This window comes from Corapipo altera, unplaced genomic scaffold (genome assembly GCF_003945725.1).
Source record: "Corapipo altera isolate COAL_440 unplaced genomic scaffold, ASM394572v1 308, whole genome shotgun sequence".
NCBI lineage: Eukaryota > Metazoa > Chordata > Aves > Passeriformes > Pipridae > Corapipo > Corapipo altera.
Window position 1 is genome coordinate 889,857 of NW_020884925.1, and position 18,241 is coordinate 908,097.

The 18,241-nt window shown below is 59.8% G+C and overlaps 1 protein-coding gene across 10 annotated transcripts; it reads right to left on the bottom strand.

Annotated features, from left to right (window-relative positions):
- Nucleotides 1–512: 512 nt before the first annotated feature.
- CELF6 (CUGBP Elav-like family member 6) lies at nt 513–18,217 on the bottom strand. 10 transcript variants are annotated; one of them, XM_027657800.1, is made up of 13 exons: nt 18,009–18,217; nt 14,177–14,259; nt 7,884–7,932; nt 6,269–6,394; nt 6,105–6,184; nt 5,513–5,656; nt 5,010–5,154; nt 4,789–4,938; nt 4,367–4,429; nt 3,490–3,570; nt 3,240–3,383; nt 1,954–2,094; nt 513–1,736 (listed from the first exon to the last, which is right to left on the bottom strand). In XM_027657800.1, exons 1-12 carry the CDS (start codon nt 18,151–18,153, stop codon nt 1,967–1,969), a joined length of 1,338 nt encoding a protein of 445 aa, XP_027513601.1. In that variant the 5' UTR covers nt 18,154–18,217; the 3' UTR covers nt 513–1,736; nt 1,954–1,966. The 10 variants fall into 10 exon arrangements, with proteins under 10 accessions (XP_027513601.1, XP_027513592.1, XP_027513593.1 ...); XM_027657791.1 differs by having other exon boundaries at nt 6,269–6,397; nt 18,009–18,216; XM_027657792.1 differs by having other exon boundaries at nt 3,490–3,567; nt 6,269–6,397; nt 18,009–18,153.
- Nucleotides 18,218–18,241: the final 24 nt, after the last annotated feature.

An 18,241-nucleotide genomic window follows, 5' to 3' on the forward strand; every position in this document is an offset into this window, starting at 1 on the left:
CCACACCAGCTGCTCCATGTCCCCAAGGGGGGCCCAAACCCAGGCTGGTGACTGTCCCCTCACCACCCACTCTGTCACCCAGCCCTTGGGGCTTTTTTTGATTAAGTTTGTGAGGTTTGGTTATTTGTCCCTTCCTTAAGCAAAAAATAAATCCAGTCACTTCCCCAGGATCCCGGTAGTCACTCAGCTGTACCCTCAGCTGTGAGGGGACATCCCATGAGACATGGCCACATCCCCCTGAATCTCCAGCATTGCTTGGAAAGATCGGGGGAACCACAGGGGTCAGGTCCTGCCCCAATCCCCTCCACAGCCATGGTGAATTCCTCTGAAAAACAGTAATTCCTGGGAAAAAGCAAATAAAAAGAGAGGCTCACAGTCCTCTCCCGATTTCACCAAATTCCCAGCGGGTGCTCTGGCCCAGCTGGAGTCGAGCTGGTCAGAAAGGGGCCCCACTGTTGCCTCTGGGTGGTGGGATGGACGCGGCAGTGATTGCTCTGAAGAACCAACCAAGGTGACGAGTTTGACAAAATAAGTTTATTTCGCTTCGCTTCGTTTCTGCCGAAACCTCACATTTTTCCTTTTTTTTTTTTTTTTTTTTTTTACTTTTTTTTTTGGCTGAAAAAAAAAAAATCCCCAACCCAAAAAACCCCCCAAACCAACCCGAAATGCAAAGACCGGCATCACTCCGCCCTCGCCCAGAGGCGACCGAGGGGCTCCGACTCCCCCTGGGCCACAGGGCTGGGGGAGCCACCGCAGCCCCCCCAAAAATCCCCTTTGTATCCCCCCATCCCCAGCCACGAACTGGCCCCCAAAACCGAGCCCTTGAGCCCCACAAATCCAAGCCCTGTAGGAAACGCTCACGGCTCTGAACGCCTGAGGGTTTTACTCAACCTTCTTAATTTCTGTTGGATTTTTCTCCTCCTTTCCCAACGTTTTTTTGTGTGTTTTGTTGTTTTTTTTTTTAAATTAATTTATTTATAGATATATTTAAAAAAAGCAATAGTCCTTTGGTCCCTAAACTCTAAGGAATGATATGACTCTGAAACAAGTAATCCTATGTCCCTGTGCCAGTGACAAGCAGGGGAAGCGCGTGTCCCGCCGCCCTGCTCCATGGGATATATATATATATATACTTATTTATATATATCTTCTATAAGTCCAACATACTTTGATCCTTCTTTTTTTTTTCCCCATCGCAGGGAAAAAGGAAAATCTTGCCGTTTCTTTATTTTTCCAAACAAGCATCCTCCAGGTGAAGCGCCCGAGGCTGGTCCCGTCCCACCGGCTTTGGTTTAAGAATCCATTTGGAGCCTCTTTTCCTCGTTTCTCCTGGGAAATCGGTAGCAGCAAATGAGTGCTTTAAAAAAAAAAAAACAACCCCAAAACCAAAGGTAGATCGTGGCCCCGCTGCCCGGGGGCCGCCGGCCCTTTCCCGGTGAGGGATTGGTGAGTCCCGGCGAGCGGCCGGCGGCGAATCGCAGCCCCGGCGTCGCATCGCTCCCCTCCTTCCTTGTCTTCCTCTCGTTCCCGTTAAATAACAAACAAGACCAGTTTGGGAAAAAATTCAAAAAGGAAAAGCTACGACCAAAACACTCTCTTCTTCACCATTTTCTCCTCCTCCTCCTCCTCCTCCTCCTCTTCCTCCTCCGGGATGTGTAGCAAAGAAAGAGAGTTACGGGTTTGGATACTGCACTTGGGGAAGGGGGAAAGTCGTCAGACACCGCGGGACGCCCGACCTGAAAAAGAGGGAAGGGGCTGTTAGCCTGGTTCCTGGGGGATGGAGGGAGGGAAGGAGGCAGGGAAGGACCCAAATCCATTGGGAACACGCACACAGAGGGTCCCGGGCACAGAGATCCCTGCACACGCTCAGGGACATAACACAGCGATGCCCTGGGGGGGCCCACCCTGACTGCCACGACCCCCCCAGGCACCGTGGGCCAGTCCCCCCCTCACCTCTCTGCTGGGGTCAGTAGGGTCTGTTGGCATCTTTCGGCCGCTTTAGCTGGACTTTTAGCCTCTTCATGCCAATCTGGAAGCCATTCATGGCCTGAATGGCCGCCTGGGCGCTCGTCGGATTGTCAAAACTGACGAAACCTGGGGAGGGGACAGCAGGGTTTGTCACCACAGACATCACAGGCAGCTGCTTCACCTCAGCACAGGCACTGAAATCCCACAGGATGCTCCTGTGTTAGGGGTGCTGGGAGAGGGAGTTGTGGGGTGACAGCACAGCCCCGGATTGCAGGGGACTGGGTGACAGGCTGACGGCGTGTTCGGGGAGACCAAGGTCAGCAGGGACACTGAGGTGACAGGGTCTGTGGGGACACCAGCATAGGAGGGTCCACAGGGACACTGGAGTGGTCTGCAGGGACGTTATGGGATTGAATTTGTGGGGTCACTGGGATGACAGGGTCTGTCAAATTGGTGGGGATTGTGAGGACACCAAGGTGATGGGGGTTGCAGGGACACTGAGGGGCTGCAGGATCTGTGGGGAAACCAAGGTCTGAGGGTCTGTGGGAACACCAAGATGATGGGGGTTGCAGGGACACTGAGGGGCTGCAGGATCTGTGGGGAAACCAAGGCCTGCAGGATCTGTGGGGACACAAGACTGACGGGGTCTGTTGGGACACTGAGGTGATGGGGCCTCCAAAGACACCACTGAGGTGACAGAGCCTATGGGGACACCAAGGTGACAGGGTCTGTGGGGACACCAAGGTCTGTGAGAGAGAGAGATGAATCCCTGAGCTGGGGATATCAGGGAGACATGGACATCTGAGCTGGAGACCAGGGAAGAGACAGACTCCAAAATGAGATGTTGGAGAGAGATGGACTCCCAAGCAGAGACACTGGGGAGAGACAAACCCCCAAGATGGAGATGCTCAGACCCCTGAGTTGGGGACACTGGGGAGAGCCAGACCCCCAATATGGGGATACTGGGTGGAGCCAGACCCCTGAGCTGGGAACACTGGGAAGAGCCAAGGAGGGAGAATGGGACCCCCAAGCTGGAGACTGGAGAGAGCTGGGATATTGAGGAGAGCTGGATCTCTAAGCTGGGAAGCTGAGGAAACCTGAACCTCTGGGCTGGGATGCTGAGGAGAGCTGGACCCTTGAGTTGGGATGTTGAGGAAGAGCCAGAGCTCCAGGCTGGGATGCTGAGGAGAGTTGGACCTCTGAGCTGGGATGCTGAGGACAGCTGGAGCTCCGAGCTGGGACACCAGGGAGAGCCACACCCCGGGACTTACCAAAGCATTTACTCTGGTTGGTGGCACGGTCCACAAAGACTTTGGCAGAGATGACGTTGCCGAAAGGCAAGAACATCTGCGTGAGCTCCGCGTCCCCGAACTCCTGGGGCAGGTGATAAATAAACAGGTTACAGCCCTCGGGACCTGGGTGACACACAAAGGACAGCACAAGTGAGCCACGAGGTGGGATCACCCTGGGGGGACACCGAGGAGCCCCCGGCCCCACAGAGGGGTGACTCCCACCCCTCACCTTCTCGCTGCTGCTGCGGGATGAGCGGTGCCTGCTGGGGAAAGGCTTGGCTGATGGGAGCATAGGCAGTGGGATATGCTGCTGGAAGAGAGAAACATGGAGCTGAGGCCACGGCATCTGTCCCAGCCCCAGGAAGGGCTGGGATGGGGATGTGCCCCACTGTCACCTGCAATAGAGGTGCCTCTCCTGCCCCAGGGCTGCTGGCTCTGCCTTTCCCACCCTTCCCGGCACACTAGGGATGCGGGAATGGCTCCCCCAGGAGGGATGTTTGTGATAGCAGTAATACAGACTCAAGGCTGAGGAAAGATGGCACTTTTGATTGAAAAGCCCCAAATATTTGGGGTCCAAAACTTGATTTTCTGTTGAAAATCTGGACGTTGCTGTCAGTGCTCATAAAGAAACGGCTGCTGGGCTCGACACACTTCCATGGGAGGCTTTGACTCCCTTCTCCCCACAGCTCATCTCCTTGGCCATCAGATTTGGCCACATGACGAACATCCAAGGACCTCTGGTGTCTCCATTACCTCCCAAACCTTGTCCCCTCTCCTAGGTGCCACTGATGGGCCTCCCCACAGAGTTCTCTCAGTTCCATGGACATTAAAACTCTCTTTCCCCCATCTAAAATTTGCATGGAGGGCCGGGCCAGGAGCACATCCATGTTGGTGGGATGAGGGGATGGTGCTTTCATTGGCATCACCCTCATCACTGCCCTGGAGCTCCTGCCAGGCCACAGCACCTGGTGCTCCTCTCATCAATCCGTGCCCACGCACGCTGCCTCAATCCAATGCTCAACCTCATGGTGACATTCAACTCCCAAAATTAAGGGTGAGGAGCAAAGAGGGGAGAGAGGGAAGGGGAGGGAAGCGGAGTTTGAGACCTGCATAGTGCTGCATGCCGGCATAGGCCTGCTGGAGGGGGTCTGCCACCGTGGGGCTTTGAGCTGGGAAGAGAAAAGAAAGAAAGAGAATAAGCCAGAGAAAGCCAGGGATGCACAGCTCCCATGGGAAAGGGCTGGGCCAAGCACCGCCAAGGAGGGGCAGAGGTGCTCCTGCCCGAATTCCCTCTTCCCTGTACTGCTCACAACACCATGGGAGGAGGGAATTCAGTAGGGATCGGCACACGACTGGTCTATCCAGCATATTCCAAGTGTGGGAAGCACCCCTGGAGTGTCCAGCATGAGCTGAGCATGCGTCCCCAGCCCCGGGGGATGTCCCCAGGCCCAGGGAGTGTCCCCAGCCCCGGGGGATGTCCCCAGCCCTGGGAGCCATGGCAGAGCCCCCGGGCAGGGGAGGAGGGTACCTGGGTAGGGGTGGATGCCGTTGGTGTAGATGGTGTCGGAGGCGGGCTGCCCGTTGGTCTGGGGTGGCAGGGGGCTGAAGCCGTTCACGCCGATGGGCGCGGCAATGCTGGGCACCGGCGCCGTGCTGATCCCCGGGGGGGTGCTCGTACCTGCGGGAGGGGGTGTCAGCGCTGGCAGCCCCCCCAAGAGTGCTGAGAGGCACATGGAGGGGGGGTCATACCTGAAGAGGGAGTGAGGGGGGCGGCCACCAGCCCGCTGACGTTGAAGGCGGCCATTTGTTGCATCTGGGCGGCGGCGATGGCGGCCATGGGGTTGAGGCAAGTGCCCTGGGCAGCTGCCATCAGGGCTGCCTGCTGCTGCATGATCTTAGGGAAAGAAAGGGGGGAAAAGGGGAAAGAGTGCAGGAGGCAGAGAGAAGGAGGGAGAAGACAGGGTAAATTAGCATTCCCGCTTTGCACCTGCACACGGGGGCTCAGAGGAATAAATGCCACCTGCTGCCAGACCTGGGGACAGGAAGAGGCCCAGGTGATGCTAAATATGGGAGTACTGTGCCCTACAGCCACCCTCACTCAGAGGGTGAAGCCCTCTGTGTACCCCTAAACGGGGATACACCAGCCCTGACAGGCATCCGCACCCGCTGGCACTGGTACTTTCATGGGCCAAACCAGCCCCCCCACAGCTACGGGGCCTCCCAAAAACCCCCCGGTGTGCAGCAGCTCCTACCGCTTGTGTGTAGGCCCCGTAGGCGCCAAACTGGATGGTCATGGGGTTGAAGATGCCCAGCTGCCCCGCCATCTGATGCATCCGACGCAGGGTCCTCTCCTTATCCGTGTCCGCAAACTTCACCACCAGGCTGGACGAGGCGCCCTGAGGCAGGAGGGAAGATGGGGCTGATGGCAGGACACCGGCAATGACCCCAGAGCGTGTCCCCAACTGTGGGTGCTGGCAGCATCCTCGCTCCCGGGGACATTGCCCAGCTTGGCAGCAGCCAGCGATCGATGGGAGGTCTAATTATAGCCAGTTTTTCTCCCAGGTGGCAGCTCCCTGACCTCTGCTTCCTTTTTTCCCCTCCTCGTTCAGTTTTGACCTTCAGCATTAATTAAACAACCCCTATCTCCAGCACAGAGGGAATTAGCCCCGCACTCCCACCTCCGGGGCTCAGCGCCCGGCAAGGAGGAACCTCGGGGTGATGTGGCCAACAAACTGCTGGTCTGTAGGATTTTGATCCAATTAGAGAGACGATCAAATTAGCTGGTGATGGGATTAGGCAGGCAGCGCAGGGTCAGATGGGGCAGGGTGCGAGCCTGGCACTTACCGGCATGGTTTGGCTGCCGTGCAGGCTGTTGATGGCAGCCTGTGCCTCGGCATGGCTCCCGTATTTCACAAAGGCACAACCTAAGGACACAGAAGGGACACAGCACAGGTTGGATTTGGCCACTGTGGGTCCACAAGGTGCCCACCCAGCACCCCAAAGCCCACCTTTGCTGGCTCCATCAGGCCCTCGCAGGATGGTGCACTCCTCGATTTGGCCGAAGGGCTCAAAGAGGCGGCGGACATCATCCTCACTCTGTTGCTTCCCCAGCATGCCCACAAAGAGCTTCCTGTCTTCTAAAAACAAAACCAAGGCCATTGCAGAGCAGGATGTCCCTCCCATCCCATCCCCTCATCACAAATGGTGTGTGGAGGGGAAGAGCCGGGTGGCACCGGAGCACGGGGAGGGAAAGACAACAATCCTGGGTTTACCACCTCCATCCTACAGAACACCCAGAATGGGAAAAGCTCTCCTGTGGGGAAATTGCTGAGGGGTGAAGCTGGGAAGAGCTGTCACTTTAGGGAGTGGAGCTGGGGCTTTTCCCAGGGATAGAGGGGCCGACTTCCCCGGCGCTGAGGCGGGAGGTGGCAGGGAACAAAGAGAACCCACAAACCAGCCGCGATCGCCTTCACATGATCGACTCACAGAACAACCCGCAGCCTCCGGCCGTGCCCGGGGGACATCAATAACCCAAACACAAGAGAAGGGAGAGTAAATAATGAGAATTTCATGATTATTACCAGCATCTGTCTTGTGCGGCCGCGCGCTCCCGCCGCACGCTAATGGCATTTGACAAAGAAAATAAGGTGCCCTGTCAAGAGCGTTGCCGGGGAAATAAATAAATAATGGCAGGAGACGATGAATGCTCTGCCCGTTAAGGTACCGGGAAAATTAGTTAAGGGAATAATGCTTGTGTGTTGTCTGGTTAAATATAAACCATCTCCCGGCGAGGGCGGCCGGGGATAGCGGGCTGGGCGGCCCAGTGTCGCCTCCCGGGCGAGGGGCCGGAGCCAGGAGCCCCAGCTCGCCCATCGATTTTTAATGCTTCACCAAGTACGCTCGGTAAGTGGGTAATTTATTTGCCAGGTCCCTCTGGGACGTGCTGGGACCAGCTCCCAGCGTGTTTAATAACGGGGTTTGAATAGGGGGGTATCTACCTCGGCTGTCCTGCCGAGGGCAGGGGGCCCCACGGGACTATCCCACGTGTCCGAGTGCGCCTACCTGCCCAGCGACACAGCAAATGTGGGATTTTGATCCAATTCCTGCTATTTTTGCCCACATTATCACCTCAGCCTGGAAACGGTGCAGCCCTATGAACTACGAATGCCCATGGAAAATTTGGGGGTGGGGGGATGGCAGTTTCTGTTTGAGAGGGGTTCGGGCCATGTGCAGCCAACTCCTGCACCCTGACTCTGCTGGGGGCCCTGCAGGCAACGCTGGGCAGGGAATTGGCTTGTTTGGTAGATAAGGGCGGTGTGGGAGAGCAGCTGGCTCGCCCTGTGCCCCCCCAGGATGTCGAGATGCTCATGGTATGACATCAGGATGATGTCAGGACATTTCCAGGATGACATCCCAGCTGGCAGGGCAGGGAGAGACAAGATGGCATTTGCTCTGCACTCAGGTTTGGATGCCACCAGCAAAGGAAGTTCTTTTCATGGTTTTTCTGCAAACCAAACTCCCTGTGGTGGCCCCCGCAATGCCATCGTGTGCCCCATTTCCCCCAGGTGACCCTGTGCACCCCTGTCCGTGCCAGGCAGCCAGGGAACCTGGTTAGGGACCTACCTCCTCGGCCCTCGCTGTCGGCCGGCTTCACCTGGATGGGGCGGTTCATCTGCAACACACAAGGGGGAGCAGCTGGTCAGTGCGGTGCCCCCTGAACCCTTTCCACGGGGAACAGCAGGATTTGGCCCCAGAGTGGCACAGGGAGCCAGGAACAAGGGGAAGGCCGTGCAAGAACAGATCTGGGGCTCGTGGCCACGCTGACCTGGGGATGCCACATGTGGAGGGCGATGCTCTGGCCCCAGGGATGGGCACCCGGTGCTGCAGGCGCCCGCCGGGCTGCCGGTGCCAGGCTTGGCTGCCTGCCCACTTTCCTCGACTGCAAAGGACTGCAGAGGCAGCAGCAGCACCCTGCCAGCCCCAGCCCCTCCGGCACCACCGCCCTCCTTTCCCCAAACCTCACCCAAATTTGGCCTCTCCTTGTCCCCGCCGTGTGCACCCGCGAGTGTGACACGTGTGTGCAGCAGGACACGCCGGGCGGGCACACACAGCCCTGGCCCGCTGCCCCATGGAGCCATTTCTCCTCCTCTCTCCCCCTCCTTTTTCCCCTCTTTTAGCCGAAAAATGCTACAATTATGGCCGTATCCATGGCAACAAGCGTGCTTCCCCCGCGATGCTGCGGAGCCCGAGCCATGTGCTCGATGGGGTCGTCACGGCAACGGCGAGATGTCACGCATGACGGCGCGGGGGTGCGCACACGGACACGCCTCGAGCACACATGGGACAGTCGCCCCCACGCGCATGTGCAGCCCCATCCCAGGGTGCCCCCACCACACCCTTGGAGGGGGTCCCCAAATTTCGGGGCTGCGTGGGGGCAGAGCCAGTCCCCCTCGCATCAGGGCGAGGAAGAGGATGGGGAAGAGAGAAGAGGAGGGAGGTTTCCACAGCAACCGCCTCGTCTCCAGGGAAACGTGGAGAGAAATGTCAGCGCAGAGCCGGGGATGGTCCAGGGAAGGGTTTGAGTCCCCAGAAGCCACTGGGTGGCACAGGGTGGCACCAAGGGACACCTCATCCATCCATGTCACCAGCCCCCCAAACATCCATCCTGTGCAGGGCAGGATTCAGCTCACCCCACACCCAGGAGGCTGTGACAGCAACAGGACCCTAAAAGCAGCACCCCCTGTCCCCCACATCCCTGCTGCAGCCAGGAGGAGGGAACCCCAGTTTTGGGGGGGCTGCTCCCCCTGCACTGACCCGCCGGCCCTATTTCCCAGCGTGATGGCCTTTGCTGGAATAAATTTCCCGTGCCCGCTGCTGTGTGCTTAATGCAATAAACCCAGCGAGGATGATTTAGAATAACATTTACGGAGCCGCAGAGTGTCATTTTGATGTGTCTCCCGTCTCCGCTCGCCGGTTATTAAACTGTATTGATTCCCCGGGAGCGGCTGATGTTTATAAATGTCAGGCCTCAGGGACTGGCTTAACCTACCCCAGGGCTGCTGCACCACGCTGGGGAGAAACCGCCCCGGCCTCTGGACACCCCCAAAAGGGGGTTTTGCCATCCTTGGCATTGCCACATGCCCATTATGAGGTGCCTGGTGACCCCCTGCACCAGCTCCTGTGCCACTCAGACCTCCGCCTGTGCCCAGCTGTCCCCACAGCACCCCTGCACTGTGTCCACACCGTCACCCACCGCTGCCTCAACAGCCCTTCATCCATTCTGCCCACTCCCCAACACCTATCCTTGCATTCACCCATCCCAGCCACCCACACAATCACCCACACATCCATCTCCCCCCAGGATTCACCCATCTATCCCCCAACACTCATTCCCTAGCACCCATCCATATCCCCAACACTCATCCATCCGTTCCCCAACACCCATCCATCCCCTTAGCATCCATCCACCCATGTCCTCAGCACCCGTCCTCATCCATTCCCATAGCATTCATCCATATCAGCAACATCCATCCATCCACTCCCCAACATCCAGTCCCATAGCATCCATCCATCCCCATAGTACCCATCCATACCCCAACACACGCACACATCCATCCATCCACCAACACCATCCCCATAGCACCCTCCACAGTCCCAACACCCATCCATCCCCATGGCACCCATCCATCCCCCATCTCCCTATCACCCACCTTTCCACCCCCACAGCACCCACACATCCACCCCCCAACTACCATCCATCTCCCCAACCCCAAGCCCATGGTCATAGGAGACCCTGGCTGGGGTGTCCCAGCACTCACCATCACCGTCACCCCACAGAGCCCCAGCTACAGCACCCCATGGCCAAACCATCCCTGCCCCACAGCACAGGGGTCACCATGGGCTGCTAAACCACCTCCTGATTGCTTGGGCACTGTCCCCCACCCAAAGTTGGACCCCTCCAACTGCCTGGACACTGGGGAGAGCCAGTCCATGATGAATCACTGGCAGGGGGAAGAGGGTCACTTCTGGCTTTTGTTCCTTCTTCAGCATCCTCCTCCATCCTCCTCCTCCTCCTCCAAACCAACAGCTGGAGGATCCAGCAGGCCACCACGCATCCAAATGAGCCGAGATGGAGGTGGCAGGTGACGCTGGAGCAGCAGGCACCCGTGGGAGCCTGGTGTCCACGTCACGCCGGGGCCCCCAGGCAGCCAACACCCGGTGCAGGGAGACAGAAACTGGGTTACAGACAGTCACCCACCATGGGAACACCCTGCCAAAGCCCCAGGGGTGACCCACAGTGAGGGACACAGCCAGCCTAGGAACAATCACACCACCACACAGCCCTGCACGTGCATGGCCACCCTGGCACACCCCCTGCACAGCCACACCCCCCTACAGCCACACACCCACACACCCCTTAGCACCACCACAGACCCCCCAGCACCTTCCATGCACACCCACCCACCCACACACCCACTCACACACCCCTGGCACGGCCGCGCGCTCGTGCCCACACAGCGCTGCACAACCAGCACTGCTGCGCACCCACGTGTGGCCACGCACCCACTGCACCCAGCCCCGTGTGCACCCGCACTCCCCGAGCCCTCATGAACCCCCACGCACCCACAAAGCACCCACAACGCCCTCCCCGTGGCCGTGGATCCTGCACAGCCGCGGGCACACGGCCCGGGGTGCACAGCCAGCACTGGGACACAACGGCCCTCGCTTCAGTTTCCCCGCTGCCACTGCAGAACCCACAGCGGGACCCCCAGGAGCCCTTTATGGACACAGGGACACTCCAGGACACCACCCTGGATGGCCACGGCACTCCCCAGCAGCACCCCCACCCCACCCCCATCCCCACCCACCCACACTGGGGCCTGGTGCACACCTGAGCACACCTGAGCACACCTGAGCAGCTCCCAGCACACCCCCAGTGTGGGGGCCTGTGCGACACCTGCACGCACACCTGCACTCTGCTCACCCCCTGCACACACGCACAGCCCCACCACCGCCATCCCCCTGGCCCACATGCACCCACACCCACAGCCTGTCACCGTCTCTGGGAGCAAAGACACCCCCAGCACCTCTTTACACACACACACACACACACACACACACACACAGAGACACCGACACACTTGCACACCCACCAACACCCACCTGTGCACACCGGGGGGGGACAAAGCTGTACCCCCGCCAATGCACACCCACCCCCCTGCACCACCTGTGGGCACAGCATCCCCTGAGCACTGCCCCCTGTACACCTGCAACCGCACACACACACAAACCAGGGTGGAAAAATACACCCTCCAGCCAACACACTGACACTAAACCCATCCCTGCGGGCTGATACACACCCTCACCGACACAGGCGTGCACATTCTCCATCTCTGCCTGCAAATACACCCTGCTCACCAACACACCCTGTCACTGGTAGCAGGTACACCCTTCTCACTGACACCCACACTCACATACAGCCTCTCTGCAAATACACCTCTTCACCAACAGTCCCTACCAACACCCCCCACCAACACCCTGACCATTCCTGGATGTAGATACACCTCTTCACCAACACCTCCCTGCCGACACCTCCCCATCCCTGGATGCAGATACAGCCTCTTAGCCACACACACACACAAACACAGTCACAATCCCTATTCCTGAGCGCAAATACATCCTCAGCACCAACAACTGCCCTGCCAGTGCATGCACCCCATCTCTGAGTGCAGATACAGCCCACTCAACAACACCCACACACACTATCCGTGGCTGCAGATACACCCCCTCACCAACACCTTTCCATTCCAATCCCTGAGAGCACATACATCCTGCTCGGCAACACCCCCACTCACACACCCCTTCCATGGCTGCAGATACACCCTGCTCAGCAACACCCCTCCATCCCCATCCCTGGGAGCAGATACACCCTGCAACACCCACATCCCCCATCCATGGGTGCAGATACACCCTGCACACCAACACACACACCAACCCTGCGTGCTGATGCACCCTGCTCATCAACACCCCTCCATCCTCATCCCTGTGTGCAAATACATCCTGATCACCAACAGCCCTCCATCTTCATCCCGAGCCCTGTGTGCAAACACGTCCTGATCACCAACACTGCTTCATCCCCACCCCCAGCCCATCCCCGGGAGCAGATACACCCCCTCACCAACACCCCTCCATCCTCGTTCCCATCCCCATCCCTGGGTTCAGATACATCCCTTCACCATCACCCCTGCCGACATCCCTTCATGCCCATCCCCGGGAGCAGATACAGCCCCTCACCATCACCCACATCCCTCCTACAACCTCCCCGGGCTCAGCCCCCCCACGCCGGCGCGGGCAGAGGCTGCCGGGCGGTGCCGGGCCGTGCCGTGCCGGGCGGAGCGGAGGCGGCGGCAGACAAAGGCGGGGCCCTACCTCGATGCAGAGGATCTTGGACCCGGCGGGCACCCACAGCACGGGCGGCCGCGGCCCGGGCGCCGGCACCTGCGGCAGCTGCATGGCCGGACCGGCCGGACCGGCACGGCGGCTCCACCCGAGGCGGCTCGGCTGGGCTCGGCTGGGCTCGGCTCGACTCGGCTGGGCTCGGCTCGACTCGGCTGAGCTCGGCTCGGTTCGGCTGGGCTCGGCTGGGCTCGCGCAGCTGCGCGGGGGGCGGGGCAGGGGCGGGGCGGCCGCAGCCCCGGCGAGCCGAGCCGGGCCGGGCTGGGCCGAGGGGCGAGGCCGCGGTGGGACACGCCCCCCCGACTGGACACGCCCCCGACTGGACACGCCCCGGGTTGGACACGCCCCCCGGCTGGACACGCCCCCGCGCAGCGCCGGGGGCGGGGCCTGAAGGGGAGGGGAAAGAGGAGGGGGAAGGTGGGGAGAAGGGGGGCTCAGGTGGAGGGGTGAGCACAGGTACACAGGTGTGAGCAGGTACAGGATGTGTGAGCACAGGTACAGGGGTGAGCACAGGTATAGAGGTGTGAGCACAGGTACAGGGAGATTGTATAAGCACACACGGGTGTGCACAGGTACAGGACGCATGCACAAGCACAGAGGGGTGTGCACATGTAGAGAGGTGCACAAGCACACGTGGGTGTGCACAAGCACAGAGGTGCATGCACAGGCACAGAGGTGTTTTCACAGGCACACACAGGTGTGTACACAAGCACCCGTGGCCGTGCACAAGCACAGAGGTGGGCACACAGGCACAGAGGAGTGTTCACAAGCACCGTGACGTGTGCTCAGGCACAGACAGGTGAGCACACGCAGATGGGAGCAACAACACAAGGGTTTGAGCACATGGCCACACCTGCCCAGATGCCCCCCACGCCCACCACGAACACACAGGCACAGAGGGGTGTGCACAAACATGTGCCCAGGCAGGGCTCGTGCCCACACACTCACATGCACGCACGTGCTCACACACATCCCTGTGCTCACCCTGTGGAAAGGGCCCAGCAGCTACAGCAGCCATACACCTCACCTGTGTGCCTCATGAGATTCCCCCACGGCAGGGCCTGACCCCGCCTCCTTTAGGCTGCCGAAATGGGCTATTAACTCTTAAACCTACTAGCGCCCAGTCACCCCAGTGACAGCACATCTCAGGAAGCCACAGCCCCCTGACCCACGTCCCCCTCTGCCAGCCCCGCGCACCCGCGGCAGGGATTGATATTCACGGGCCCCGGCACGTTCCCCAGCCAACCCGCGGGCCTATTGATTTTTATTTAGGCGAATAATTAAATATTTATTTTCACTTTGTTAAGCTCGGGAGGTCGGAGCCCACAGAAAGCGCAACAGCACGCGGGCGGCAGGAAAATCGATTCCTCGGTTTGCGGCCACTGGAAGTGGCTCCCACGCCCCAGGGAGGTGCCACCGGCCCCCACCCCAGCTCACCCCGACCCCCCGGTGTCACTTACCCCCGGCAGTGTCTTCTGCTCGTGCAGGGCGCTCTGAGCCTTCAGCGCCGAGTCGCGGGCGCAGTAGGTGAGGAAGGCACAGCCTGCGGAGATGGGGAGAAGGGATCAGTGTCTGGCCTGGCACCGCCGCAGAGCCCCAGGCACACGGGGAACTGGTGGCATGGATAATATGCCACTGAGGTGTCTCAGCACCCTGGCATCCAGCACCATGGTGTCCAGCGTCCCAGTACCCTGACAGTCCAGGACCCTGGTACTCAACACCATGGCATCTGGCACCCTGGTACCCTAGCATCCAGCACCCCAGCATCCTGGCATGGTGGCATTCAGCACCTGAGCATCCTGGCACCGTGGAATCCAGCCCCTTGGCACCATGGCATCCAGCATTGCAGCACGCTGGCAGAATGGCATCTAGCATCCCTGTAACCTGGCATGGTGGCATCCAGCACCTCAGCACCATGGCATCCTGTATCCCTTCGCCCTGGCGCCCAGCACCCTGGCATGTGGCAACCTGGTACTCTGGCACCCAGACACCCAGGTGGGCAGCAGTGCAGCCACAGCTTAACCCTAAAACAGGGCAGGAGATGGAGCAGTGGGATAGACGAAGGAGCAAGGCAGGAGCAGGCAGCACGTGGGCAGTGCTGCTCCAGCCCTAGGCTCTGGGGAAAGCCACAGCCCACGTCCTCCAGGAAGAAGATCTCTCAGTGTCAAGGCCACGCATCCTGGCTTGCCACCACACTTCTCCCAGCCCTGAGCATCCTCCTTGGGATGAGACTTGTGTGGCGAAGGCGCTCCAGCTCCTCCGACATCGCGGTGCTTCGGGAATCGGGAATGCGCCTGGGGTGAGGTTTTCCCACGCTGACTCACGCTGCCGAACCGCTCGCTCACACGGAGCTGGCGGCGACAAGCGAGCCCTGGGGACAGGGTCCCGTCCTCTTCCCTCCATCTCTCCCAGAGCATTCCCGGTCCTCGTGCCGCCGCTGTGCTGCTCCCTCCCCGAGGGCTCCCCCCCCAGTTTGCTGGGGTCACATCCAAAAGCATCTGAAAGTGATATTAAAACAGCAGCAAAACAGTTTTCCTTCAACAAAGTAAATATTTAATGAATAAAATTGACATTGATGCATTTTTAATATTGGCACAATTAAATCCGCCAGCTGATTAAGTATTAATAACTCTTAATAAGTACAATCAGCGTGCCTGGGAGGAGAGGCAGTGCGGTGGCAGGGTGGGGGACACCGAGGGATAGGGTCCCTCGCCTGCCTCGGGGTGTTGGGGACATCTGCCCTCGTGGGGAGCAAGGAGAGATCCCCCCTGGATACAATCACTGCGGGTGGGAAGTGGAGATCAGCACAGCAGCTCGCCTCAGTCCCGGTGCCATTTCCAGTGTTTACCATCCGCAATCACATTGGCTTCCTCCTCTGCGCTCTTCTTTCTCTCTTTTTTTTCCCCCCTTTTCCCTGCAGGCGACAATGTGGACAGTGCCCGGGTGTTCTGGAGAAGTTTGGAGGGCAGGCACGGGAGCGATTCCGCTCCAGAGGCTCGCCGGGAGGGAGGATGCCGTTCAAATTGGAGGAGTGTCCGCAATTAAATCACGCGGCTGGGCCGCAGCCGTTGAAGCCCGTGATGGAAGGAGAGCTGAGGGGGCCTGGAAAGGTGCAAATCCCATTGTTCCGGGCACACAAACAGCTTCAGAGGCACCTGGAGACAGTTCAGAGGCCACGGTGCTGAGAATGGTGGAGTCCAGGCGGCTGCCCCACGGCCGAAGGGCATTGATGTGGCCACATCCGCAGGTGCTGAGTTTCGGCTTCCCGAAAGTCGTGGTGAAACAGGTGCTGCCCGTGGCACAGGGGCTCGGTGACAGCGTGTGGATCCTGCCTGGGTGACACTGGGGTGCCCTGACACTGCTCCAGCGCCACAGACCCCGGCTCACGGGAGGGGGTTTCTGGAGGGGCCCCAGAGGTGCCGTGTGAGCCCCTTGGGGTGTCACTGCTCGGGGTGCTGGTGCTCTGCACCCCATGCCACGGTGCCACACAGCACTGGGGGCACAGTGCAGGGAGGGGAGGCCCCATCCGTGCTGGGTGCCTCGATACCCGGTGAGTGCCTCCATCCCAGGGATGCTCCAACTCCAGTGGTACCCAAAACTCATGTGGGTGCCCCAATGCCAGACAGGTGCCCCCAACCCAGACAGTGTCCCAAAATCCATTGGGGTGCTCCCAGCCCTGCAGAGCTCCGATCCCAGGGTGCCCCCAAGACAGATGGCAGCACCCTAACCCCAGCTGGGTGCCCTCGACGTGGGTGTCCCCCAGGTGTCCCCATCCTAGAGGTTCTTCCACCTTTGGTGGGGGCCTCTTCCTCTGGGGTACCCCAATCTTAGGGGCCCACATACCAGGATGCCCCATACTGGGCTGCCCCCACCTCAGATGTACCTTCACCTCAGAGGTGCCTCCACCTTAGGGATGTCAGATACCAGAATGTCCCTACTTCAGATGTACCTCCGCCTCAGGGGTACCCCATAGCAGTGTGGCCCATGTCAGGTGTACCTCCATTTCAATGGTCCCCCCAACTCAGGGGTACCTTCACCACAGGGGTACCCCCTCCTTGGGGTGCCTCATACTTATGGGTACCTCCAGATCAAGGGTACTTCCACCTCAGGTGTAACTCAACTGAGGGGTGCCCCACATTTGGGTGTCCCACATCAGGGTGTCCCCACCACAGAAGCACCTCCATTTCAGGGGTACACCACCTCAGGGGTACCCCCATCTCAGAGGTGCCCCATGCCAGCATGTCCCACCTCAGGGGTGTTTGCAGACCATGGGTGCCACATCTCAAAGTGTCCCACCTGAGGGGTACCTGTACCTCGGGGTGCTCCACCTCAGGTTATCCCACCTCAGGGGTGCCTTCACCTCAGGGGTGCCGCATATTTGAGTGTCTTTACCTCAACGGTGTCCCACCTCCAAGACACCTCACCTCAGGTGTGTCTTCATCTCAGGGTTGTCCCATGTCAGGGATGTCCCACCTCAGAGGTTCCCCTGTCTCGGGGTGCTCCATCTCAGGATGTCCCACCTGACAGGTACCCACCCCTATCTCAGGGCACTCCACCTTAGGATGTTCAACCCCAGCAGTGCCCCGTAGTTAGGTGCCACACCTCAGGTTGTCCCACCTGAGTAGTATTCAACTCAGGGGTGCCTTCACCTCAGGGATGTCCCACCTCAGGGGTGTCTTCACACATCAGGGGTCCCCCTATATCAGGGTCCTCGACCTCATGTTTTCCCACCTCAGGGTGTCCCAGCTGAGGGGTTCCCCTATCTCAGAGCACTCCACCTCAAGCATCCCACCTGAGGGGTACCTCACGTCAGGAGAGCCCCACATCTGGGTGCCCCATCTCAGGGCGTCCCACCTCAGGGGTACCTCACCTCAGGGATGTCTTCACCTCAGGGTGCCTCACCTGAGGGACAGGACCCCTCACCTGAGGGGTTCCCCCCCACCTCAGGATGCTCCACCTGAGGGGTCCTTCACTGGAAGGGTCTCCCCTACCGCGGGATGTCCCACCCCAGGGGTGCCCCATACTCAGGTGCCATATGTCAGGGGTCTCCCACCTGAGGGATCCCCCTGTTTCAGGGCACTGCACCTCAGGGTGTCCCACCTGAGCAGTACCTCACCTGAGGGTTTCTCCCCCGCCTCAGGGTGTCTCACCTGAGCGGTACCTCACCTGAGAGTCGTCCCCCCCTCAGGGTGTCCCACCTGAGCGACACCTCCCCTCAGGCCAGCCTCATCCCCGGGTGCCCCCCTCACAGTGTCCCACCCGGGGGGTGTCCCCGGCCCGGCGCCCCCGCACCTTTGTGCATGCCGGTGAAGCGATCCTTGAGCACGGTGAGCTCGTAGATGCGGCCGAACTCCTCGAAGAGCGGCTTGAGGTCGCTCTCCTCCAGGTTGCGCGGGATCTGCCCCACGAACAGCTTGATGGCGTCGTGGTCCTTCATGGCGATGGCGCCGGGCGGGCGGCTCAGCCCGTTCACCCGGCCGCTGTTCGCGGTGCTGAACGCCGCCCCCGCCGCCTCGCCCGCCGCC